The sequence below is a fragment of the Chelonoidis abingdonii genome, chromosome 1, assembly GCF_003597395.2.
Source record: "Chelonoidis abingdonii isolate Lonesome George chromosome 1, CheloAbing_2.0, whole genome shotgun sequence".
Lineage (NCBI taxonomy): Eukaryota > Metazoa > Chordata > Testudines > Testudinidae > Chelonoidis > Chelonoidis abingdonii.
The window spans coordinates 333,336,171-333,363,802 of NC_133769.1; the positions used below are offsets into that span (position 1 = coordinate 333,336,171).

Here is a 27,632-nt window from a genome sequence, read left to right on the forward strand (position 1 = left end):
ATATACATTGATGACTTTTAACTTATTTAAAATCACGTCAGACTGCCAATGGTGTAGCCTCTCGGGAGGAAGAAGAAATAAGTGAACTGCAGGAAGATGACAGAGAGCAGTTCTCTGACCAGCTGGCCAGTGTAGGCATGCTCGGAAGAATTGCTGCAGAACACTGTATACCTCTTCTTACAAGGTACAAGATTATAATTATAAAAGTGTACTGTACTTCAGTCAGATGATTAAAACAAAAGAATCTAATGTTAAGCAGAGTTTTTAATTCTTTAATATAACCTTAATTTATGTAATGACTACATAAAGTTATTTGCTCATTGCTTTTCTTCAGTTTATTAGAAGACAGAGTGACAAGGCTCCATGGTCAGTTACAAAGACATCAGCAGCAGTTACTTGCCTCACCAGGATCAGGGTCAATGGACAATAAAGTGCTTGATGACCTGTATGAGGATATTCATTGGCTTATTTTAGTCACAGGTTAGTGGAAGGTGTTAAACACATAAAATATTGGTATACTGCATCTGAAACTGGAGCTCCTCAGCCAAAACTGCAATGCATATATCAGCCCTATGTCTCATCCTTGTAATTGATTTGTATGTGCTCGTTATCTTTCATTTCATATAGATGCTTCACAAACGAGAGACAAACGTATCTTTTGCCCTTCAACAATACTGGGTTACTTTGTCATTCTTTTTCTTATTTCCTTATGTTAATTTTGATAGAAATAATTTGTTTCTGATAAAGATGCTTAGAAAAATGTTAACAGAAGACATCTTACTTTTTGTGCTTGTACTGATTTTGTCATACACTTTTGACCTGTTCTTAAGTATAGTCAGTCACCATATTCAGGTAGCTTGCTGTCAATGAAAGATCATAAGTAGAGACTATCTGAGGTATGTAATGGCATAAAGAACTTACTGGCATGAGTTTATGATGGCCATGTTACTAAGGAGTGACAAAGACCTAACTGGGTTATACAGATCATCCCAAATAGAGTGTCAGTAAAACATTGATGCAATCACACATCACCATACATATTTTGCTACATTTTAGGGCAATTTATTTTTGAAACGTTTTTAAGTTTCAAACTTTTTATTGGTGCTATCTTTTATATTGATTCATAAAACCAAATTTCCTTAGTTACTATGCCCATGCCACAGTGGCAGAAATATTGGAATAAACGTGCATATTTTAAGGTGTTTAATAAAACACTGCTTTGTGATTTTTGAATGTCTGATTTTTGAATGTCTTAGTGATTACCAGATCGTGATGCAAATATGGTATACAGTTTACTAGCCATACCGTTATTCCCTATGGGATAAAGTTTTTATTTTTAGTTCTGGTAAGTTATGATACATCGGATATTACAGTTGTCACTAGACCAGGAATGAATATTGCCTGTCCTGGACATCAGACTATTGTACCTTTAAATACCTTCTTCTACCTGAGCTAAACTTGCTGTGGAAAGGAGGAAACCTTTTTTTTATGGTAAGTTTGTCTGGCATTCTTTTGAAAGCTGCGAAGACGCTTGGATTGTTAGCAATCTCAATTTAGATTGACGAGTCAAAACTGTGAAATGAAGACATTTTATCACATGGCTGCAGAAAGAAAGCTATTAGAAATGTTGTGTAAAAATTTATTATTCTACCGAGGCATCAGTTCTCGTATCTGCAGGTGAAGCAAGCATGTGTTCTGTATTTTGTTTATTCAGGGATTACTTTCATCTTTAACTTCCTGTTAAAATTTTAGGATCTCTTCTCTCATCTGTACACACGGTACTGAAATACATAATTGATTAAGAGATATCTTTAGCATTGTTAGTCAAGATTGATTCCAATGCCATTTAACATCTGTTGTAAAGCCAATAGACTTAAAAAGCAAAGTCCTAAAATGCAAAAACTTAAATCTAGGGCAAAAAACTTGTGGTCACTCTCTCTCTCTCTCTCTCTCTCAACTTTAGGCTACCTCTTAGCTAATGATACTCAGGGAGAGACTCCATTAATACCTCCAGAAGTAATGGAATATTCCATTAAGCATTCAACTGAGGTTGACATGAATACAACACTTCAGATCCTAGGATCTCCAGGAGAAAAGGCCTCTTCCATCCCAGGATACAACAGAACTGATTCTGTAATTAGGTAAGAATACAACACAGTCTATAGCAACTTCCATTTAGAGTATCTCAAACAAATTTATATGGGTAGATAGGAGATAAAACTTGAATATTGATGGTCTCATGCATGTAGGAAAAAGGGAAGCAATGCATGAATGTTGAATATGGGAAAGGAAAAGAGATCTCTTATCTTTTAAAATTCAAGTAGATGTTCTGTCAGAATGGTTATAGTACAGGGATAATAAGGTAATGCTATAAAGGTAGGAAGGATTAAATCAATTGTAGGTTAAAGTAACAGTCTTAAGGTGAAATTTTAAGCTAAAGGTGACTTAGTGGCATGGGAAAAGGTAGGATTGGAAAGTATTGAAGATGGGGCAAGACAAATAAAAGTGATTTCTCCTCTAACTCCAAAATGTGAGAGACTCAGGAAAGTTCCAAGAGTAGAGAGCTAGAGTGAGCAGACAGGTAAGTAGGTAGTCATCAGGGGAAGGTGGAACAAGTTCCTAGAGAGAATTGCTGAATTTGATTTGCAGTAGAGATGGAGAAATATCTTTGTAGAAACAAATGTCTTTTGCCAGTAAATATCAAGAATCAAAATAAATGGTGTTTCTTTTTTGAACATACGAGACAAATGTTTGAAACATCAATGAATTAAAATCTCTAGATAAAACTATATAGATTAATTGCATACTGCCTTCTACAGTGTGCATAAATAAAATGACCATTTGCCAAGCTTTCCGAAGTATTAAATGGGTCTGTCTGCTTCTGTCATGAACTGTTTGTTGGTCCCTGGGATTGCTCCAGAAGCAACTCTGTTGGCCTTCAGTGGGGAAAGAATGCTGTCGCTCAGACACTCAGTTACTGGCCTATTTTAAGGACCAGTGTGAGGGGTTCAGAAGGGATTTCCATCCTTTTTGGGAAGAAGAATGATGTGTATGGTGCTCAGTGTTGGGCAACAAAGAAGAAACATGAGCAAATGATCCATTGAACAGAAATGCAGACGTTAAGATGGATGAGTGGAGTCAGAAGAAAGACCACATGAGGAATGTGTCTGTTAAAGACATGCTCAAAGTAAGACCCATAAACAAAAAAATGAGGGAGTGCAGGCTCAGATGGTTTGGTCATGTAAACTACAATCCTGACAGGTATGAGGATAAGAGAATCCCAACATAACAAGACTGAAGGAAAAAGACAGAGGCTGGCCTAAGAATAAGTAGTGGAATGTCATAAAGGAAGACATGTTGATGTGTTGTGGTAGAGGATATGGCATTGAACAGAGCACTTTGGAGGGAGAGGACTCAGCATTGACCCCGCTTGATGGGATTAATGCAGAAAGAAAGAAAGAAAAAAAAAAAAAGATGGCTCAGAGCAGTCTCAGAGTTTGAGGGTTCAAATTAAGGGGATCATGTGGCACACTAATGGATGTGGAAGTTACTTCACCCAGGATTAAAATTACTTTTCTGTGTCTGTCTCATGCCAGCCTTAATCTACTGTAGGAGGCTAGCGATGGCTTTTCATTCCCATTCATTTGGTCCCTGGATTAACAGGTCTAGAAATTATGTGGAAATGCTATACTTTGAAAGGTAAAGGAGCACCTTTATCTTGCTCCTTGATGACCCCTCCCTCTAGCTGGCAAAAAAAAGAAGCAATACTGTCCAGTTGTGTGTGTCCAGTGGAGTAGGGAATAAAATATGCTCTAAGTGAAGAGAGTCGCTAGGGTCTATCAGGGATATGGTTGAGGGGAAGGAAGTATATACACTATACAGTAAAAAAATAGTGAGATAATTTACAGTTTCACTGTTTGATTTAGTTTGCACATGCTCCAAAAGGCACTCCTGAAACTGTCCAAAGTTTATAGGTAATAATGCAAGGGAGAGGGGAAATACCGATGTCTCAATAAAAGCTTTTTTAGTCCTCTAGGCAGTGTTCCAATTGGAATATTTCCCATTTCCCCTAATGTCAGAGCACTGGAGGGAATTCTTTCTGCTGTAGTGATATCAGAGTCCAATTTCAAATGCATTCTCTTGGACTTGACTAGGATATTCTAGCATCTCTGTCCCATTCCACCACCCATGTGTAAAGAGAGAATATCCTGAGGGTGCTTACACTCCATCAGTAGAGAGAGGAAATACTTGGTGATGTTTTGCTTCTTCCACCCTATTCCATGAAGAATGGAAATCTTTGGTGTGGCCATGCCACCCTGCTTGGGTAATTGACCCTGCTTAAACCTCAAAAGATAAAAATCCACCAAAACCCAAAGTCAAATATCTTAATTATACTTCATATTTGCAGGTTATTATCTGCTATTCTAAGAGTTTCAGAAGTAGAATCTCGAGCAATAAGGGCAGATCTAACACACCTTCTGAGTCCACAAATGGGAAAAGATATTGTATGGTTTCTTAAGCGTTGGGCAAAGACCTATCTCCTAGTGGATGAAAAACTGTATGACCAGGTAAGAGTTTAACTGCAATTCTGATTGCATTAATGGACTGTAGAGTATATAACACTAACACTACTTCATGAAAGTGGATGTTAGAGTTTTTAAACCTCCAGTTGCTGACATTTATAATATTAGCTGTGGTTTATTTTAGAATTTAGTGTGTATAGTCATAACCTGAAAAGTGTGTTTTTGATTTATTTTTTTTTCTAAGCGTAAATAGCATAACTTACAAATAACTTTTTTGTGATTTTTAAATGCCATTTTGTAGGCTTTGATATAGTAGCCCACGAAAGCTTATGCTCAAATAAACCATATGCTCCAGAACCTGAGAAGAGTCCAAATGGTGTGAACTTGTGTTCCTGTTAGTCATTTTTTCACCCTCCCCACTCCATTATGTTCCATGCCCATGTTCACATTGTTAGTATTTCAGAATGCAGTGTAGTTGTAGCTGTGTTGGTTCCAGGATATTAGAGAGACAAGGTGGGTGAGGTAATATCTTTTATTGGACCAGCTTCTGTTGGTGAGAAAGACAAGCTTTTGAGCTTACTTGGAGCTCTTTTTCAGGTCTCTCTTGCCAGCAGAAGTTGGTTCAATAAAAGATATTACCTCACCCACTATTTAACTGGCAGTCCTTGTGGCATGGACAGACTTATGTTGTTTGAACAGGACAAACACAATGGAGCTCTGATGCTGATTGGAGTCTGTCGACACATTTGAACTACAGATCAATTGTAGAAGACTTGCTGGCCTGCACTGACTAAGGAGGACATAGTGACTGCATTTTTATAGCTTCTATTGCTGAAATAATCAGGGATATTAAAATTCTCAGAAGATCATCCTTAATGAAATTTGGGATACTGAAGGCTCCTTCTTAGTCTTTGTTTGTATTTTTTAGTTATTTTTGTAAAGAGAGACTGATTCTTATCTGATTGATGAAGTGCATATATGCCATGTGCTGGAGCTGGAAAGTTTTCGGAGCAATGTCCATTGACCTGCACGTGTGCAGTGCACTTCCTTATGCTCCCAGCACAGGTTATGATAGGCCCTGTTGGTTCACACCTCTTCAGTTCCCTCTTACTGCTGCATGGCTGGAGTCAGAATCCCTGGTCCTCTGCGATCTTCGTCTTTACACTAAGATAGCCTTTACTCTTCCTGTATATAGTATTACTTTGTTGTTTTTGTAATGTAGATAGTTTTCCATAGTTGTGATAGTTCATTAGTGATAGTTTCCCCAGTTGGGGTCATACAAGATCCCTTCTGGGGACTGTGCCCCACAATCTGCAGTTTTAAGAACTGTGTTTCCTGCCCTTGCTTGTTCTCTGTGAATGATGAGCACCAGTGCTCTTTTCTGCTTCGAGGAAGCCTGTATCGCTGTGCCATCAATAAGGCTTTCCTGCCATGGGCTCAACAGGCGAGACAACTTTGCCTGAGAAAGCACCTTATGGAGGAGGCCATGAGGCTGCACGCCCACTCAGATCTGGGATCATCAGAACCGACGGAGAGCACTCATGCTAGCACTTCCCTTGCCTCGGACCTGACAGTTCCAGGCATGAGAGTAGGAAGCACTCTCCTAGGCATAGAAGCAAGTCCGTGTCAAGGGATGCTTCTCAGCACAGCCTTTCTTCCCCAAGCTGAGCCAGGTTGGGTGAGAAGTCGCGTGCCGACCCCACTGCACTGGCACCAAAGCTTCCCTGCCTTGAGGATAAGGCAAAGAAGAAAACTGATCCAGCGACACCATCAGTGGCCCACTCTGTGCGGTCTCCTGCACATTCACTGCCCATCCCCCCACATCGCTTCCATGACCTTCAGTACAACCAGCTGGCATAAATGCTCCACCGCAGTCTTCTGCTGCCACCAAGGATACTGCATGGATTCCTGGCTGCCTGGAGCGCCATCTCTCCACGGAAGAGCTGGAACTGCCCGACCCATCTTCATCGCTGCTCTCTGGTCCATCACTTCTCCGGGTGGTCCCCACTGTGATGGATGAGCCAGCCTTACTCCTGCTGGAGAGGGCCATGCCTGTGCTGCACTGTGCTTTGGCCATACAGTCTGCTCCCCTGTTTCCAGAGGCATCTTCAGATTCCAAAGGCTTTTCTGAACAAGAGCCAATCTTTTCTCTGATATCTAGGCACAGGTCTGATTCTCATTACTGCCTGCCCACCTTAACTTCCTGCTTACTACCTGGCCTTGGTGGTGTGGCACTGATACCCCTCAGGTCTGCTGCACACCCAGCTCTCTACTCTTTGGCCCCATTGGCTACCCTGGGACCTATACCGCCCTCAGTACCCTCTCTCCCAGGCCTCGTATCAGTCTGCCTCGTCTCCTTTGCTGGTACCGTCGGGCTCCGAGGCGGAAGTTGAGCCGGTATTGCTGGTCCCTACAGCCACTTCCTCCTCTCCAGAGGAAGCTGTATGCACCCTACCTGTTATACTACCTGTGGCACCAGGAACCCCCATGCCGGCACCACCGGTCTCACCACCTCTGCTGCAACCGCTTCCTCAGTTTTCACCCACAAACAACCCAGAGTATAGTTTTGACGTGTCGCTCGAGAACTGCAAACTCTCACCATTGCCACCCGCGGCCCCACACATCATCTTTGGGGGCTGCCTTGCCCTATTCACCCACCATTGGGGAAAGATCACCATGGACCATTGGGTACTGGAGATTATCCACTAAGAATATGCCACAGAATTTTTCATTCCCCCTGCAGAGTCCCCCACCCATCAATGCTTTCTACAACAGAGGTTTATACTCCCCATACATCCTTATTCCAAAAAGGACGGAGAGCTCTGCCCCATTCTTGACTGTCACCTACTAAATACCTTTATCCAAAAATCCAAGTTCCGTATGGTGACGCTGGCTTCTATTATCTTCTTCCTCCCCTTCCATCCCCTCCTCCCGCCTGGTTTGCAGCCCTTGACATGAGTGATGCATACTTCCACATCGACATCCACCTCGGCCACTGGATATTCCTTTATTTCTAGATGGGACAACATCACTCTCAATTCTGAGTCCTCTCCTTTGGCATCGTGACATCTCCGTGAGCCTTCACAAAGGTCTTCGTGGTTGTGGTGGCTCACATGTGCTGCCTTGTCTACTTGGTGTGCCCCTACTTTGATGACTGGCTCCTTGTGGTGCTCTCCCAACAGGAGCTTAGCTCTGCCATCTCCATTCTTCGCACTCTCCTGGCCTCTCTAGGCATTTGCATCAATGAGGAGGAGTCAGTGCTCTTCCCTACGCAGGTGATCAACTTTATTGGCATGCAGCTCGACTCAGTTGTGGTTTGTGCCTTCCTTCCACCAGACCTCCTCAATGCTGATAGCCCTAGTGACGACTCTCTACTGCGCCTCTTGCATCATAGTATGCCATTGCCTCTCCATCCTCGGCCATATGGCGCCTGCATTTGTGACACCACATGCAGATCTACACATATTGCCTACAACTCTTGCTCCTCTCCATGTACAGACCTCACAGAGATCATGTGATGGCCAGGGTTATGGTTCCTTGGACAGTTCTGGCCTCCCTCACCTAGTGGACCAACCCATCCAATGTCGTAGTCAGTAGCCCCTTCACCACCCCAACCCCACAAGCCACCATTGCAACAGATGCTTCCCTTGCAGGCTGGGTGGAGCACCTCCTCCAACACACAGCCCAGGGTATTTGGACACCGCAAGAGGCCAGGCTCTACATCAACATTCTGGAGCTCTGAGCAGCTTACCTAGCCTTCCAGGCATTTCTTTCTCTGATCCAGTCACAGCTTTCTCTCATCTAGTCACCTACATCAACAAAAAAGGGGATACCTGGTCTCCATCCCTCTGTGCAGAGTCAATACACCTGTGGAACTAGTGCATCAACCATCATATCATACTCCAGACTATGTACCTGCTGGGCACCCCAAAATTCCATGGGAGCTGCACGACCCTGCTCTCCGCTACCTATTCTGAATCCGGGGCACCTCTCACTGGGATTTTTTTCGTCACTCGCAAGTATTGCAAGTTGTCTGTCTATTGCTTCAGGGGAGACCTGGGCTAAGACTCCCAAAGTGACGCAAATCTCCTGTCCTGGACTGGAGACCTCTGCTACGCCTTTCCCTCTATTCCCCTCCTACTACAAGTCCTCTGCAAGATTCAGTGAGACAATGCTACTGTCATATGCATAGCCTCGTATTGGCCACGCCAGGTTTGGTTCCCAGACTGCCTCGGATTTTCCATCTGAGCACCTCTCTGCCTCCGAACTCTCCTAGACCTTCTCACCCAACATCAGGGGCGAGTCTGGCATCCCAACCCAAACCCACTTCACCTTATGGCCTAGTTTTTGGATGGAGCTTGAGGCTAGACAACACATGCTCTACCCCAGTATGCCACATCCTTACTCCAAGCAGGAGGGCATCCACCATGGCACGCTACCAGGCTAAATACAAATGTTTCACCGCTTGATGTTACTGTCATCACCACCATCTTGGTGAGATTTCCATTCCCATTGTCCTCAATTACCTACTCAAGATCAAGATGGTGAGCCTCACCACCAGCTGTCTCCGGGTCCATCTGGCAGTTCTTAGTGCCTTACTCCCTCCAGTGGATGGTGCCTCAGTATTTATCCACCTACTACCATCTGTTTGGTCCATAGGATCTTAATCTAGTCCTATCTGCTCTCACAAATCCCTCTTTCAAACTGCTGGCAACATGCTCCCTCTCTCATCTGTTATGAAGGTGGTAATCTTGGTTACCGTTATCCTTCACTTGACGAGTCAGCATACTCGCAACCATGATGGCTCTCTCACACACACATACGTGCACACACACCCATACTGTGTTTCAGGGCACATCTACACTACATTGCTGCATCGGCGCAGCTGCAGTATGTCTGGTGAAGATGCGCTATGCTGACGAGAGTGCTTTCCCATTGCTATAAGTACTCCTCCTCAGTGAGAGTATAAGCTGCGTCACCAGGAGAGCATCTCCCGGTGACATAGCACTGGTGTGGACAGCACAAAATTTGTGTTGCTTTGGGAAGAGGGCTTGTTCCCACCCCAAAGTGACGTAAGTTAGATGACTTAATCAGTAATATAGAACTGCCCTCAGAAGGACACAGTCTCCATGCAACTGCACCCTAACTTCCTCCCAAAGGTGGTGTTGGAGTTCCACTTCATTCAGTCCATTCACCTCCCTGTCTTCTGTCCGAAGCCATACACCTCCAATGCAGATGCTACCCTTCACTCCCTCACTATCCGCCATACCTTAGCCTTATATCTCCAGAGGACCTGCAGCTTTCGGGCATTACTGAAGCTGTTTGTACCAATTGCGGACCAGTCCAAGGGCCAAGCTGTCTCTTCCCAATGAATCTTGAAATGGGTCTCCGGGTGCATCCAGACGTGCTGCACACACTCCAACGTATAGTCACTGGATACAATTACAGCACACTCTATGCAAGCACAGGTTACCACTTTGTCATACCTAGCAGCCGTTTCCTGCCAGACATCTGTCAAGCAGTAACATGGCGATTCGTTCACATTTTTACCTCCTGCTATGCCAGTTGTCCCCAAACTGTGGCGCTCGCCCCCCTAGGGGGCTTAACGGAACGTTCACAGCAGGGCTCGGGCCAGCCCCCATGGGGGGCGGGGAGGGAGCAGCACCCCATCCTGTTCCAGCTCTGCCCCAGTCCCAACCGCAGCCCTGCACCCCATCCCACCCCCAGCCTCAGTCCAGAGCTCTGCTCTCGGCCCCAGTCTTGGCCCCCCTTACCGTTTCTGCGTCCTATGGCCCCACTCCCAGCCCTGCCTCCCATGGTGGAGGGCATGTACAGGGGTAAGGAGGGGCGCAACCCTGAAAAGTTTGGGGACCACTGCGCTAGGCCATCGCTGAAGGAGAGGCTGCGAACATGCTGTTCTACAGGCGGCATTTCAATCTCCATGCTGATTACTACTTGCTACTCACCCACAATTGGAATGCATATAGGGACCATCACTGGATGTTCTTTGAGATATGTGGTCCCTATTCCAATACCCACTCTCCATCCCCTTTGCTGTGGGCTGGCATACTCGGTGGTAAGAGGGTTATTGAAGAGGCATTGCTGGGAGAACAAGGAGACACGATGCACATGCGGATCAGTGGACACTGCTACGAAAACCATCTAGCTCCAGAACATGGCACACGTGTACCCATGATTGGAATACAGATAGGGATCACACATCTGGGAGAACCTGTAGTTATAGGTAAGTAACCATCTCTTATTGGTTGGGAGCCATTAGAACATGTTGATTTGCAACTAAACATAGCCTTTACTAAAAAAAAAAAAATTTTGTGAAGCAGGAGGATATAATATATCTATACACATTTATTTATGCAATTGTATAGCTTAACTTACATTTATTCAGAATCTTAATTTTTACATTGTTTTTTATTATAAGAATGGTGAATGATGTATTTTTTTTTTTACTAGATCGGGGTCGGCAACCTATGGCACGCGTGCCAAAGACGGCATGCAAGCCAATTTTTAATGGCACACAGCTGCTATTAAAAATCCTGCCGACGTGGCAAGCTGCGGGGTCCGCGGTCCCAGGCCTTGCCGGCCCGAGCGCAGCAAGCTGCTGCCACCTCCCCCGCCTTCCCCTAGAGCCCTGCTGCCGAGCGTGCAGCGCTCTTGGGGCTGGGGCTAGGCGCTTCCACGGGGCAGCGTTTGGCTCCGTGGGGAGGGAAAGATGCTCCCAGCTCATCCGGAGCCCTGCTGCCGTGCGCGCAGCGTTCTGAGGGGTAGGGCAGGGCTACGCGCAAGGGGCAGCGGTGACAGGGCTCCGGATAAGCAGGGAGCCTCATGGTAAGGGGGCCAGGTTGGGGGCTGGCCGGGGGTGGAGGTTGGGTAAGGGGTGGGGCAGTCAAGGACAGGGAGCAGGGTGGGTGGGATCCCAGGGGTGGTTAGGCCCGGTGGGGTCTCTGAAGGGGCATCAGGAGGCAGGTGGTTGGCTAGGGCATGGGAGTCCCGGGGTCTGGGGGTGGATAGGGTCAGAGCAGTCAGGGGACAGGGAGAAGGACAGTCCTGGGGGAACAGTTAGGTTGTGGAGGGGTCTCTGGGGGGGTGGTCAGGAGGACAAGAGCTGTGGGGGTTTGGATGAGTTGGGAGTTCTGGGGGGTCCTGCTTCAGGAGGCAGGGGTGTGGAGAGGGGGTTGGTGACAGGCAGAGAGCAGGGTCGGGGGTTGTATTGAGTTCCAGAGTCTGGGGTCCTGTCAGGGGGCGCGGACGGTTAGATTAGGCATGGGAGGTCCAGGCGGCGTCTATTTGGTGCGGGCGCGTGTGTCATAGCTTTCGCTACTCAGATTTGAACCTTAGCGTTCATTAAATAGAAGCTACTGATGAACCCTCTAAACTTAAATTACCAGCTTAGATCTGATATCGCCTGTCACCAGCCAAAAATTCCAGGGTTTTGTCCCGCTGTGTCTTCCCCAAAACCTTCCCTGGGGGAACCCAAGATTTAGAGGCTCTGAGTCTCAAACAAAGGAAATAAACCCACTTCCCTCCTGCCTCTTTACTTCCTCCCAGATTTTTCCCGCCCCTGGGTGTGTCTAGGAGATTTTTCCCTGCTTCAATCCCTTGAAACACAAAACGAGAGACAATTTTACCTTCCCCCTCCTTCTTTTTCCCCCCTCCCAGTCTTCCCTGGAGAGAGACAGTATCCTGGCAACAAGATTCCTATTCCCCTTGCCGTAACTAGAAAAAAGAAAATTCACAAGTTTTTAAAAAGAAAGCCCTTTATATAAAAAAGAAAGAAAAAAACACCCATGACACATGATCTCTGCATCAAGGTGGCCAATACACTAGGGCTATTGCTTAAAAGGAAAATATGAATAAACAGTTCTTATTCAAAAAGATATCCAATTTAAAACATTCCAGCAAACTACACACATGTAAATACAAAAAAAAAAAATAACAGCCTATGTTTTTTCTACCTTTGTACTCACAACTTTGAAACTGAAGATTAGAAGCTTTGAAGAAGAAAAAGGCCTCTCATAGCCAAGAGACGGACAAAAGACACAGACACAAACATTCCATCTTCTGAGCTTTGAAAAATCCGGTTTCCTGATTGGTCCTCTGGTCAGGTGTTTGGTTCCCTTTGTTAACCCTTTACAGGTGAAAGAAACATTAACCCTTAGCTATCTATTTATGACAGGTGTGGATAAAGGTTGGGGCAGTCAGGGGACAGGTAGGGGGGCAGTCAGAGGATAAGGGGCAGGGGTCCCAGGAGGGGGTAGTCAGGACAAGGAGTGGGGGGTTGGGAGTTCTGAGGGGGGGGCAGTCACTCAGCCCTCTGCCCTGAGCCCTGAACCCCTCCCCCCCACACACACCCAGCCCTCTGCCCTGAGCCCTACACCTCCACACACCCTCAGGCACTTGCCCTGAGCCCTGTACGACTCAGCCCTTTGTTGACTCTTTCACCGCCCCCCCCAATGACCCCAGCCCTGACTGGCACCCCCACACATACTCAGCCCCCCTACCCTGACACGTGCACCCCCCTCACATGCCCCCAGCCCTCTGCCCTGACTCTTGCACCCCCCACATCCCCAGCCCCACCCCTCACACCAAATGGGAGCCCCTGCACCACCACTCACATTCCCACCTGCACCCCTCACACCAAATGGGAACTGCCCAGGTAAGTGCCCCCACACCCCAACCCTGAGCTCCCTCCTTCATTCTAGCTCCTGGTCAGACCCTTCACCCCCAGCCCTGTGCTCAGTCCACTCCCACTCTTAGCTCAGTGCAGAGAGAGGAAGAGAATGGGCCAGAACCAGGGAGAAGGTAGGTACCCACTGTATGTGGGGAGGATTGGGACCCCAGACCGGCACCAGGCTGAGCGGGTCCGGCAGCTGGGATCCCGGCTGGCAGGAGCTGGAGGATGGAACCCCTGAGCGGCAGTAGGCTGAGCCGCTCAGCCCACTGCCGGTCTGGGGTCGCGGCTGCTGGCCCTGCACAGCCTGCTGCTGGTCTAGGGTTCTGGCTGCCAGACCCTTCCCAGCTGGGGTCCTGGCCGCAGACCTCACTGAGCCCACTGCCGGCCGAGGTGAACAGAACCCCAGACCAGCAGCGGGCTGAGCAGGCCAATGGCGTAAGATCAACATTTTAATTTAATTTTAAATTAAGCTTCTTAAACATTTTGAAAACCTTGTTTATTTTACAATACAACACTAGTTTAGTTATATAATATATAGGCTTGTAGAGAGAGACCTTCTAAAAAACATTAAAATGTATGACTGGCACACAAAACCTTAAATTAGAATGAATAAATGAAGACTTAGCACGCCACTTCTGAAAGATTGCCGACCCCTGGACTAGATGGTTAATTTGTTTCTTGTGATTTCTGTCAAGCTGTACTTTGATGAACAAAAACAGCATTTTAATTTTTTAAAATTTAAATAAAATAACCTTAAATGTGCTAAGTACATAAGAAAAGTTACCAAACCATATTTTGAATTTGAAACTGCTTTATTAAACAAAGGAAGTATTATCTGTAGTTTAGTTAATTGAATTGACTGCTTCTGGTCACCACAGCCTTTGAGATTTTAGTAATCGTAGATCTCATCCTCTCACACCTAGTTTTTATTCACAGGTTAGAAGAAGACGACAAGCTTTCCTGTTTTTTCAGTTAGTTTCTTAACTTTCTGAACTAGTCATTGAACTGAACTAGTTGAATTAACTGAAATGAAGAAAGTATTCTCTCTGTAATTACAGAAGAGCTGGTTTAGCACTTCATCAGACTCTGATTCCAGGTGCTTAGCCAGTAACTTCCATCAGTTCAGTGGTTTCACTTTCTTTAAAACTTGGCAGCAAACATGTATTGCTTAATATTATTTTTGTGTACAAGTTTAGCTCTTAACATAGAGTGTCAAATTCAAATTTAATTTGAATAAATCTATATTTAATTTAAATTACAAATACCGATTTTCTTATTTTAAAAAAAAACTATTTGTATCCATCTTAATTTCTATGTAATATGGTCTCTGAAGGTGATGAGACAAATTCTTTTACTGAAAACTAGTGCTGAAACTTGAAAATAAATGGGAATTTGAAATTGAACATGCTCACAAGCCCGAAGGGTCCAGAGTCCCCTTGCAAAATTATCAAATTCCTGAGATTCAGTTTTCAAAAACTTTATTCTTGCAGCGAATAGGAAATTTGAATACTTGGAATTTCAAGGGTGTCAGATATTATTGCACCAGAACTTGAATATGGAATCAGAATCATAGGACTGGAAGGGACCTCAAGTGGTCTCATAGTCCAGTCCCCTGCACTCATGGCAGAATTAAGTATTATCTATTCTAGACTATCCCTGACAGGTGTTTGTCTAACCTGCTCTTAAAAATCTACAATCGTGGAGATTCCACAACCCCCATGGGCAATTTATTCCAGACTCAGTGCTTAACCACCCTGACAGGAAGTTTTTCCTAATGTCCAACCTAAACGGCTCTTGCTGCAATTTAAGCCCATTGCTTCTTGTCCTATCATCAGAGGTGAAGAATAATTCTTCTCCTTCCTCCTTGTAACAATTCTTTATGTACTTGAATCCTCTTCTCTGTGCTCCTTCCCTCCCCCATCCCCGCCTCGATAAAAAGAAGCAAATGGAACAAATTCAGGGAGCAATTGCAGCTGCACTGCTGTAGCATGTCTGGTGAAGACACGCTATGCTGACAGAAGAGTGCTCTCCCATTGGCATAATTATTCTACCTCTGCAAAAGAGAGGTGGAAGCCATGTCGGTGGGAGAGCCTCTCCCACTGACACTGCACCAATATGGATAGCGCTTGGGTTGACGTAGTGTATGTCATTCAGGGGTGTGTATCTTTTTACACCCTAAGCAACGTAAGTTACATCGACCTAAGAGGTAGAGTAGGTCAGCCCTTAGTATTAGTGTCGTCAGTTCTGAAGAACTGCAGGAATTCCTTCATGGCCACCTTGAACAACATTGCATACATGGGATATCTTTCTTTTAAAAGGTGGTGTTGAAGATTAAATGTAAAGACACTTAAAATAGGGTTTTATAACAAAATTGATATTGTTTCCAGTTTTTTGGCATAGAGTAAGAGGTAAATTTGGTTTCCTACCTATTTTTTCTTATACTTTTTCCTTTTTGTGAATGTAATTTTTGTATGTTAAGTAAGCAAGCACTGTGAAAGTTTGAAAATGAGTTACTATTTTGACTTTTTATAAAATGCACTCATTTAATTGTTTTCTTTTTCTTATAGATAAGTCTACCGTTTAATACAGCATTTGGTGCAGACACAGAGGGTTCCCAGTGGATTGTGGGTTACCTCTTAGAAAAAGTAATCAGTAACCTGGCAGTATGGAGTTCTGAGCAGGACCTTGCGAATGACACTGTACAGTTGCTAGTAACATTAGTGGAAAGGAGAGAGAGGTAAAGTGCAGGCTTATGCAAGTAAAATTTTTCTTTTGCATCTTTTAAAATTATATTGAGCCAAAAATAAAGTGAATACAGTGTATATTACCTATTAGAATATTTGTACTGTTCTAAATGTTTTCCACAGCTAAGAGCACTTTCTGTTGAGAATTAAAGCGTTCAAAATTGTTCAAACCCTAGCATAAAATGTAAGGTATTTTATTAAAAATATGTACATACTTGCACACAAACTAAATAACTTGATGTTTTTCTCCTTTTATGAAATAACAACCATGTTCTGGGTTACATAGACTCAAGACTGGGGGGAGGGATAGTTCAGTGGTTTGAACATTGGCCTGCTAAACCAAGGGTTGTGAGTTCACTCCTTGAAGGGACCATTTAGGGAACTGGGGTGTTTTTAAAAAATAAATAAATAAATAACCACCCTAAGGGATTTGTCCTGCTTTGAGCAAGGGGTTAGACTAGATGATCTTCTGAGGTCCCTTCCAACCCTGATATTCTATGATTCTAAGACCTGATTCTCCACTCTTACATCAGTTTTATGCTTCTGTAACTCCAGTGGAGTGTCACCAAGCATAAAGCTTGTATAATGGAGAGGAGAATCAGCCCGTCAGTGCTTGTCAGTCCAGTTAAGTGAGCCCCTCAAGTTTATATTGTACTGAAATGTGCTCTCTTTCCCCTATGCCTCTCAACCAACAGGGGGTTAGAAAGAATTAACTCTGCCTTTCCCCACACCCTCCCAATCACATAATGAGGATTTCTTCATTGCTATTTACTTTTGAAGAATTAACTGTTTAGGGTTGAAAAATCAAGTGCCAACGCAGTTATGTTGTAGAAGAATATTAAAATGGTGTAATTTTAAACATCTAAAAGCATGTAGAATTTGGAGAAAGTGATACATTTCAAAGGTTTGCTTGGAGCTAGAAGCTGTAAAGCAGCAAATTCTTGAAAGTTTTATCCTTTTGTAGATTGACACAAAATAGTTTTTGTGTGTAAGACATATGTACTGTGGTAAAAGAACATATTACGGTTGCTAAGTGAAGCATGCACATTTTAAAATGCCAGAATTAAAGTTGCATGTACCACTGTAATCCACCCCCTTTGTGTGTATGCATTATGAGGCATTATTTAATTACGTGATTTTTTTCACACAGAATCCTTGGCTCATTCAGTGCACAAAATGGACAGTGCTCATTAAACAAGCAACTATTCAGTATTTTGTTTTCTGCTTGATGCAGTGTGTGGCCGTATGGCTTATTATTACACACTGTTCAAACTCTGCTCTGAAGACAGAATTATTAACTTCCTCATTGGCTTTTCTGTGGTGCTCATCATTATAGTATCTGAAGTGCATCACAAATACACCTCTACCCTGATTTAACGCTGTCCTCAGGAGCCAAAAAATCTTATTGCGTTATAGGTGAAACCGCATTATATCAAACTTGTTTTGGTCTGCCAGAGTGCGCAGCCCCGCCCCCCCAGAGCGCTGCTTTACCACATTATATCCAAATTCATATTATATCAGGCCGCGTTATATTGGGGTAGGAGTGTATGAGTGAATTTATTTTCACAATACGTCTCTAAAATTAAGAGGTATTATTCCCATTTTATAGATGAGGAACTAAGGCACAGGGAGGGTAAGGTCAAAAGTATATACTAAACTTTGGGTGCTAAATTTGAGGTGCCTTGGCCTTGATTTTTTTAGAATACTCAGCATTACATAGCGCTTCATAATTACGCTCAAAGCAGAGCTCCCATTGACTTCAGTTACAGTTGTGAGTGCTCAGCGCTTCTGCAAATCAGACACCAGGGTTTCAAAGTCAGTCAAGAGAAACACACAAGTGAGTGATTGTAAAAGGCTTGGTTGAAGTGACTTGCCCAGTATTACATAGGAACTCTGGCAAAGGAAAGAGTAGAATCTGGTTCTTTAAACATCAGCATTCATCTGCCTTAACCATGAGACCATCCTTTCGCAAGGTAGGAAAAGCATTCAAGTGCCAAAGACAGTTCTCAACTCCTTAGTATTATCTGGGAGCTGACATTGTTCAGTGCTCTCAACAGGGTTCCCATAACCCTGCCTCTTTCATTTCTGCTCTCAAGCCACAGTGGCGCTCCCTCAGAGGAAGCTTGATAATGGTGTGGGCTTTTTAGTTAAGGCTGGCAGGGGATTGAGTCTGGTCTGGGAGTCAGGTCTGGAATCCAGAATTAAAGCATGTGTTCTCAGCCTAAAGGGGAATTTGGATTACGGCATAGGCACTACAGAGCCATGTTGGGGCCCTAGCTCCTGGAATCACATGATGAGGTCAGAATCTCCACTTTTGGTTTACCACAACCAAATAAATAAATAGAAGTTTATAGCTCTTCCCCTCCTCCCCCCCCAGTTGTAAAGAAAATCTTGAAAACATTACCAGAGTGTAACTAACACATTGCCTGACTGTATCTGCAGACAGCCACTCGCAAGGGCAGGAGGTTTTCTGGCCTCACTCCCACCAACAGATGGGACCAGTCCTGTGCTGTTGCAGCTTTGGGATGGCCACTCTGCTGCTCTAGAGGAGAGAGGGCCCTGCCACTGGTCAAAGGATGGGAGGTTTTCCCTGCTGTTCTCTGAGACCAGAGGGGGTCTGTGAGAGGTGCTCCCTACAAAGAAAGGGAGGGCCAGCCACTGGGTTTCATGCACTCTGGGTAGACTGGGAAGAAAGAGAGCATATGTTTTGCTGCTTGCAGCCTGTTGGGGGGTTGGGAGATCCTACAGCCCCCCCCAACTTTCCTTCTCACTCCTCCCCCTCCCTCATTTTTTGTGCGTTGAACAAAGATCATGAGAATGCATGTTTAACAAGTGTGTGAGGTGAGAGAGAAGATAAAATCAAAGGGAGGATGAATGATGGAGTGGAAAGGAGAATATAGTGAATATGGGATCTGTAATGCATCAAGGAGGAAGGGGAGGGAATGAATAAATGAAGGGGTAGATGAAATGACAGAGGTAAAGGAATAGGAGTGGGAAAAGCTGCATTGAGAGGTTTGAAACTTGAGCTTAGGCAGGCATTTGTTCCCTACACAGAGGCCAAAAATAGATGGAACATAGTTACCTACACAGAGGGGCCTCTCTGCTTCTGTCCCATCATAAGTTGGCTGAGGTGGTAACAGTGAGTCCTGTTCTGAGGTGGATGCAGACAGAGCCCTGCCTGGTTTTGGACAGGGCCCAGCTCACCTGAAGGCAGGGAGTGGTGACCCAGAAATGAGGAAGGCCCAAGTTTATGCAAAGAGGGGCAGGGCAACCAGACTAGCAAAATTTACTCTTTGCTTTTATGTTGGTGGCCCCTGCCACTGCTGGCCAAATCAGAGAGCGCCACAGTGCAGGAGGGGCCCCATATGAGGGGGTGGCAAGGGCCCTGGTTTGTCTTAATCTGGTCCTGCTAAAAATGCCTCCTTGAGCAAAGGCAATCTCTGCGTGATGGGGTCTAGTTGAGTTTAGACCCTTAAAGGGGCTGGCCTACGCTTGTGACCAGAAGAAACAGAAATTTGTTGCCCAGACACGAGCTGAGGAGCTCTGGAGATACACAAGAGGTGCCCTGTTTGTTGTTGTTTTGATGTGTACAGATTGACAAGCTGCAGGAAGGAACAGTGACTAAAGACTTTGCTGGTTTGTGTTCTTTTGGTTAAACAGAACTCAGTGATAAAACAGATTTTCTTTTGCTTAATCTGAATCTCCTGTAAATTCTCTAAAACTAGAGAGTCTCTAGGCTCAGAGTTATAACAACAAAACTCAACTGCTTGAGCTCAGTACATGCAAGATGTCAAATAAAGGGTATTATGTGACTCTACAAAGTGCTTTCCCATTTTTTTCACTCATAAATTAAATGATTTATAAATTAAATTTTACAAAAATCTAGAAATGAGGCCTAAATAAGATGAATGTCACAAAGAATAGAGACTAAGGTATAAATCCTAGGTTAAATGAATACTTTAGAACTTTTAACAAAATTTCTAGTAAGAATAATTGGTAAAAGCAATCAGATTGTATATGTTCTAAAGGATTTTCTATGAGTAAGCAATTTTTTTACTTTTATTTTTATTTTATTTTTTAGGGCAAATTTAGTAATTCAGTGTGAGAATTGGTGGAATTTAGCTAAGCAGTTTGCGAGGCGAAGCCCACCTCTTCACTTTTTGTCCAGTTCTGTTCAGAGAACACTAATGAAAGCTCTAGTTTTAGGAGGTTTTGCTCATATGGACACAGATACAAAACAGCAATACTGGACAGAGGTAAGACATTTTAAATTTCTGTCACCTTCATTTCAGCACGCAATGTAACTCAATTCAACATTACTGATGCACAAAGAACATCTTTAAAGACTCATTTAATATTAGAATTTCATTGTGATTCTTATTTTACCTAAACTTTATAAGGTACCAGTTACAGGGTACGTAAGATACCAGTTATTTAAACGTGACCAATTAATATTACATTGAGGGTCATTTTATAATCATATTTCATAAATGTTGTTTTTAAAAAATTCTGAAATGGTCAGATTAAAATGACTAATTATCAAAAAAGAAAAGAGCGTTCCTTAAAACTGAAGTCTTGGAATCTCACTTCTTTCCCTGGTAGCCTTTTAGTTTATATGATCCTTGTAAGATTCCATGTATTTTGTGAGGCTTAACAAAGTGCAACAATACAGTAGAACCTCAGAGTTATGAACGCCTCAGGAATGGAGGTTGTTCATAACTCTGAAATGTTTGTAACTCTGAACAAAACATTACGGTTCTTTCAAAGGTTTACAACTGAGTATTTGACTTAATACAGCTTTGAAACTTTACTATGCAGAAGAAAAATGCGGCTTTCCCTTTATTTTTTTAGTAGTTTATGTTTAACACAGTACTGTACTGTGTGTGTGCTGCTGCTGCTGCTGCCTGGTTTTGTACTTCTGGTTCCAAATGAGGTGTGTGGTTGACTGGTCAGTTTGTAACTCTAGTGTACATAACTCTGAGGTTCTACTGTAAAATAATAAAATGTATATGGAGAGAAAATAATGAAGCATCTTGGCCCTAGAGCGTAACTGAAACATGAGCAATAAACACCATAGGTTTATAAAGAATAAATCTTGTGAAAAACTTAATTGCTTGCTTGATAATTTACAAAATTAATAACTGAAAGGGAACATCATAGAGGAACTGGTAATATATTGGGGTTTTGTAAAGCTATGACTGTCTTGAAAAACTAAACTCTCAAAAATTAGATCAAATTAGCTTAGCTATCAACAGTATCATGCAGATTGAACATAGGCTGGAAGACTAAAAATGTTTCTCTAAACAAAAGGTCAGTGTTGTAATGATTATTGTATTGGCTCTGGTATTTACATGGCAAGGATTTGTAAACTTAACTTCCTAAATAAATAGTTTAAAAAAAAAAAAAAAAAGATAGATGGCAGTATGTTGTGTGGTACCACAAAGATAATTAAGACTGATCTTATTTAACAGTTTCATTAATTAGCTAGAATAGAAAAGAAACTTTCAGGTGAAACCAAATTTGGAGGAGATTCATATACCAGAGGGGACAAAAAAAGGCACAGTAGAGAGGAATTTGAACACCATAAGTGGGCAGAAAATAAGTTGGCAAGAGATAATGCTGAAACGGACCCCTAACAGAGATAGTGAATGGCAAGATTAAATTAAAATTCACTTAATGGGCCTGATTAATCACTGTGTTACCCCAGTTTTATGCCAGTTTTAATTCCATTGAAATAAATGGAATTGCACCAGTGTAAAACTGGAGTAACAATGGTGAATCCCAGTGCTTTGTAGGTGGGAAGAGTGGGAAAGGTTGTGTGCTATAAACACCTGAATTTTTAATAAATTGATAGGAAACTGTGAGTACTACATGTATTAAACTGGAAGAATACATTTATCAGAAATGGCTGTTTTAATTTTTGATTCTGTAGGTTCTTCAGCCACTTCAGCAGCGATTCTTGAATGTGATAAACCAAGAAAACTTTCAACAGATCTGTCAAGAGGAGGAGGTGAAACAGGAAATCACTGCCACACTAGAAGCACTTTGTGGCATTGCTGAGGCTACCCAGATAGATAATGTAGCAATACTCTTTAACTTTCTGATGGACTTCCTTACCAATTGCATTGGATTAATGGAGGTGTACAAAAACACACCAGAGACTGTTAACCTCATAATAGAAGTTTTTGTTGAAGTTGCACATAAACAAATATGCTATCTCGGAGAGGTAAATGGGACCAAAAAGAGTGTGTGTGTGTGTGTGTGTGTTTGCGTGCATGCACGCACATGCAAAATGAGATCATAGTCTCTAAATCAAGTAAACCACAATGATTTTAAATGCTGAATAGGAAGAAATATTGTAGAGCTGAGCCCTCTTAAATGTATGCCTGTTAACGGAGTGAACGTATTTAAAATGTAGACATCAAAAGGTTCATTGATCTTTTAAAATAATACATCTAACTTATTTTTTATATAATCCATTAAAGAACATAATTCACTGAAACTGATATGTTATTAAAAGGAAATAGACCTCTTTAAAAGAAAACAGATTTGATAAAACAAGCAAATCCATTTACAGGTTTCTGCTATAGTAAAACCCAAGTACACTGACTGGAGACTGGAAAAAGAGAGAGCATCCCACAGTTCTACCTCTTATATCATTCAGAAAACTTTTGGATGTACTAAATAATCTTTCCTTGTCTATAAGTGAGAGTGCATATATTGTCTCTGAAAAGGTAACCCAAAAGTACAGCTAGACTATGCATACACTAACAAATTTACCTATAATTCATCTTTAGTCCAGCTCAGGGTGTGTTTACCATGTTTAACTTTCTCTGAAGGTTTGTCTAGGGCAACTTGCCACTGGTGTAACTTCTGGTGCAAACTCTTAATGTAGAGACATTGCATTGGTGCTAAACATGGCTTTCAGTGGCGTGATTTACCTCAGTAAGTTACCAGTGCAGTGTACCTACGTAAGGACTTTGTACTGGTATAGTTATACCTGTGCAAATTTCCCTGATCCAGACAAACCCTAGCTACCGCCATTGGATCTGCCATAATGGTGGATTAAAGCTACAAAATGTGCTAGTGTGAGCAAGACCCTAGAGATTCTGAATCTGCAATTCTGAACAATTTCATGAGTTTGGCAAGAAATGTCAGCCTGTCCAAAACCATTTAATATATAGACTTCTGATTTAAAATTTTCTTTTTAAGTTTGGGGTAACCTGCCAAAAGTATGGTTATACTACTAAAGTATTGTAGTCACTGGTACATGAGTAAATGGGCTAGCTAGTTATGTTATGTAAGGAATATCTATTTCCTTAACACTTTTATGTGTATCTATTACACTAAATAGTAACAGATAATAGAAAAGAAATCAAAATCACTGGTGTATTGTCAGCCAAGCAGCATCAAAAGCAGCATTAAAAAGTCAATGTTAAATATGCTAGTATATATAGTATGTAACATATTTAACTTCCTGTTTTGTTTTTGTTGCAGTCCAAAGCCATGAATTTGTATGAGGCCTGCCTGACTCTACTTCAAGTATATTCCAAGAATAATTTAGGTCGGCAGCGAATAGATGTTACAGCAGAAGAGGACCAATACCAGGATCTTCTTCTTATTATGGAGCTTCTTACTAACCTTCTGTCAAAAGAATTTATAGATTTCAGTGATACAGGTATGAAGAAATTGGAGATGAAAAGCGTCAAGTATTGGTGAACTATTCTGGGTATTTTTGAGCAAAAATGATGGTCTGCAAAATAAGCTAATTTTCTTTTGAGGAATTATCTTACATTGATTTAAAAAAAATAGCAAAAATATTGTGGAGAGAGAGAACTAATTATCCAAGTAATGTATGAGTGGAGATTAGAGAGTCTAGTTTCCACATTCTGAGATAGTATTTAATATTCAGACTTTCTTAGCTGAGGGAAGAATGCATATAATTCATGGGCCATTGTTCTTGTTGCATTGTTTGTATACTGAACAACTTGAAATCTGAACTAGAAGAAGCTACTGATCTGGAAATAAAGCAATGGTAGTTATCAAAAACAAGGTCAATTAAATCAGAATTAGGGTATAGTTTAAAACAGAGACATTTCAGCGTGTGATAGAAGAGCTTGATTCTGAAAGGTGTTGAGCTCTATCACTCCAGCGGCACTTCAGCGGTATGTGTAGATGCTCAGCAATTCGCAGAACCGGTGCTGTGGTATGTAGTTATGGTTTAGTTAAGTTTTCTCTTGTATATCCCAGTCTCTTTTTTTCTTCATGATCTCTGCTATTTAAAATTGAATCAGTTGAAAACCTGATATGCCAGGTATAATTTAACTATATTGAACAGTTTTTTAGATAAGCTAAAAAATGTAAACACAATGTTCAAGCTTTACCAAGTCCTAGAAAGTTCTGTGCAGAAGGCACAGAACAAAAGGAAATTGTATCTATCTGTCTATCCAGGTATTTATATTAATGCTCATCACTAGCTCTGAGTGCCTCCGAAGATATAACCAACTGCAGTGCACTCACATAGTTATTTACAGTCTCAAATGCACTGAATTCTGGCCCCCTATTTTTAAACTCTAAATAATAGACAAAGACTTTACCATTAGACCTAGATCTGTAGCCAGTATATCTTAATCTAAGGTCACAATACAGGCTGGGTTTTTGAGTCAGGCTTATGAGGAATTGAATGTCTGCATTGAGGCTGGTTATATGGAAGAATTTGAAAGGGAATTTGTCATGAAACTAAGGAGTCCGAATGCATTTCAGTATTATGATCAGGTGTTAAGACACAAGTTAAGGTTTGTGTGGATGTTAATATCACCAGTGAAATCAATATTCTTGCTTTTTAGTGTTCCAGTTGATAGGAAATGCAGTTATGAAGCCTTACTTTGAAATAAACAAAGTTTTCTGTGTTCTAACATACTCCTAAATGCTAAGGCATACTCATAGCGTTTGATATTTCCTGTTCTTATAGGATCTTTTGGAGTACTGTATTGTGATGCCTAGACACAGTGGGCCTAAGCATAGGATGAAGTTGCAGCCTAAACTATCACAACTCATAGTGTATTTGCTGTCCTTTTTACAAAAGAAATCTGGCCTCTTGCATAAAAATGAGACACTTCAGTATGTCTGATCTCTCCTTTTACATTTAATGTGTTAACAGTAAAGGTTTATATGTTTTCTATAGATGAAGTATTTAGAGGACATGAGCCAGGACAAGCTGCAAATAGATCTGTGTCAGCAGCAGATGTAGTCTTATATGGGGTTAATCTAGTTCTCCCATTAATGTCACAAGATCTGCTGAAAGTAAGTATATTTTAAAATACATGTACGGTATATATGCACACACACATAATAAATGTAAACTTCTTATAAAGATATATAAGCTTTTAGATGGTTTCTAAACTTTGAAGTTATTAGATCGGTTAATGTAGCTTGGCAGTTAAATACAATGCATTTTCTAGGATTTATTTTACTGTATATGCAAGGAATTTTTCTCCGGCCCCTGAGAGCCTAAGAGAGTTATACATGGAGGACCTAGACAAAGTTTGTCCTTTTTTAAAAAGTCAGTCCTGCCACAAGTCATCTTATTTTGAATTGAGTTGAGATTTTATCATAGAATTCAAAAAAGAATTAAACATTTATATGGAGAATGAGAATATTTATTGTAACATTAGATAGGATAAAAAAGGATATAAATCTTCATGCTGCATGGCATAAATCAACAACTAACTGATGGGGGATAGGAAGAAACTTGTTCTATAAGCAGATTATTCCACAATTTCCTACTGTGTGGTTTCATGCACTTTCTTGGGGAATGCATTATGATCTAAAAAGTGTCTGCATTGCTGTTCATTCACTTGCCAGCTTTCTCTCCTGTCGTGGGTCCCTTCTCTTGTGGCTTTTCTTTTGTCATTTGCTTCGTGAAAGTTTGATTTATTACTTATCCATATTTGACAATTATTAAAACTATTCACATTTTGAAAAACACATAATATTATATATTTTGCATTTGTGATTGATCATTACTTTTATATTTCTTTACTAGGATAACACTGATTTGGGGGGGGGGGCAGGGAGATGCTTTTTAAGGCTTTCATGTCATATGCATAACTCTTGTTATATGACCATAAAAATCAAATGAATGGAATGGCAATATGCTGAGGACTGTAACATTAAAGTTTGTATCGGCTAATAATTACCTTTCTTTTCAGCAGAGTGCATCAGTCTCAGTTCTGTCTGTTTGTTCCACAGAAATTTAGGAACAGTATTAAAACAGAACTGTTTGAGTCTAAAATTCCCAATATATTTCTTTTGACAGTTTCCATCTCTGTGTAATCAGTACTACAAATTAATCACCTTCATCTGTGAGATATTTCCTGAGAAAATTCCTCAGCTTCCAGAAGACCTTTTTAAGAGCCTAATGTACTCATTGGAGTTAGGGATGTCATCGTATCCTTTACAATGAATGGATATCCAACTTCAAAATGCCTTTTCTTTTCTTTTTTTGTGAAGAAATTTAGAAATTTTAACTTTCTTTACTTTTTTCTATTTTTTCCTTCTGTTTATCTCTGCTTATATAATAGTAATGTTATAGTTGTTTTTCCTCTCTCAATTTTGCCCTTGCATTCTGTTTTATTATTATTGGAGTTATTGGAATGTCAGCTGAGTTTCTAGCCTTAACTGAATTTAATTAGACCCATAACATTTATTTAATGTAGTTTTTAAGTGGTTTAATGTGTGTGTGTTCTTGCTGGCAACCTCTATTGCCTCCTCCCTACTATTTCATCTCACAGATAATCTGACTTCATAAGCCTTCAGGTGGTATCTCAAAGCTATTCCTGAATTAGTTTCTCAACTGGTAATACAAAATTCTACTGCTGTTCTACTGGGCTGACTCCAGAGTATTTCCTGTCATATTGCCAGTGGGCTCTCCCTTTATAATAGGGAGTACCATTTTCACTAACCTACAGCATGTGTCAAAAACAGATGAGAAGCTTGGCCATAAGGGACTGTTTCTGAAAATGTCAGGTCACAGATGACAGAATTATTTTACAGTGTATAGCCAATAAAAGAGGGCAACAAAGATGCAGTCGATTCCTATCTTTTTGTTAAAGCCCTCTAGTAAAAGTAAAGTCAGTCCTGGGACATGTACTCATGAAAACATTTTCTAGTGATGCTGTTTAGAAATTTACCACAACTTAAAAAGAAAATCTGACTTATTCTTTGATGCTTTTTCTTTGACACTTCGATTATCAGGATGAGTTCTGAGATTTGCCAGCTCTGTCTGGAAGCTTTAACACCATTAGCAGAACAATGTGCTAAAGCACAAGAAACAGATTCATCACTATTTCTAGCAACAAGGCACTTTCTTAAGGTAAAATGTCTATTTGCAAATTACGCTGCCATATTTTGTTTATTACTTGTATTACAGTGGTGTCTAGAGGCCCCAGCTGAGATCAAGGCCCCATTAGGCTAAGTGCTGTATGAACACATTATAAGAGACGGTCCTTGCCCTAAAGAACTTAGGCCAGGTCTACACTGCGACTTTAAATCGGTTTAATGGCCGATATACCGATTTAACGCTGTACCCGTTCACACAACGTCGTCATTAATATCGAGTTAAACGGCTCCTTAAATCGATTTCGGAACTCCTCCCAGACGAGAGGAGTAGCG

At 41.8% G+C, this 27,632-nt stretch overlaps 1 protein-coding gene across 1 annotated transcript in view; it reads left to right on the forward strand.

Annotated features, from left to right (window-relative positions):
* The window catches only part of XPO4 (exportin 4), a 178,860-nt gene that overhangs the window by 139,712 nt on the left and 11,516 nt on the right, over window positions 1-27,632 (forward strand). The window contains exons 11-21 of the mRNA XM_075061666.1: window positions 42-184; window positions 335-480; window positions 1,964-2,141; window positions 4,409-4,568; window positions 15,783-15,952; window positions 20,041-20,215; window positions 21,892-22,185; window positions 23,457-23,637; window positions 25,144-25,262; window positions 26,278-26,408; window positions 27,216-27,333. Coding sequence (XP_074917767.1) covers window positions 42-184; window positions 335-480; window positions 1,964-2,141; window positions 4,409-4,568; window positions 15,783-15,952; window positions 20,041-20,215; window positions 21,892-22,185; window positions 23,457-23,637; window positions 25,144-25,262; window positions 26,278-26,408; window positions 27,216-27,333 — 1,815 coding nt within the window. The remainder of the gene's footprint in view (window positions 1-41; window positions 185-334; window positions 481-1,963; window positions 2,142-4,408; window positions 4,569-15,782; window positions 15,953-20,040; window positions 20,216-21,891; window positions 22,186-23,456; window positions 23,638-25,143; window positions 25,263-26,277; window positions 26,409-27,215; window positions 27,334-27,632) is intronic.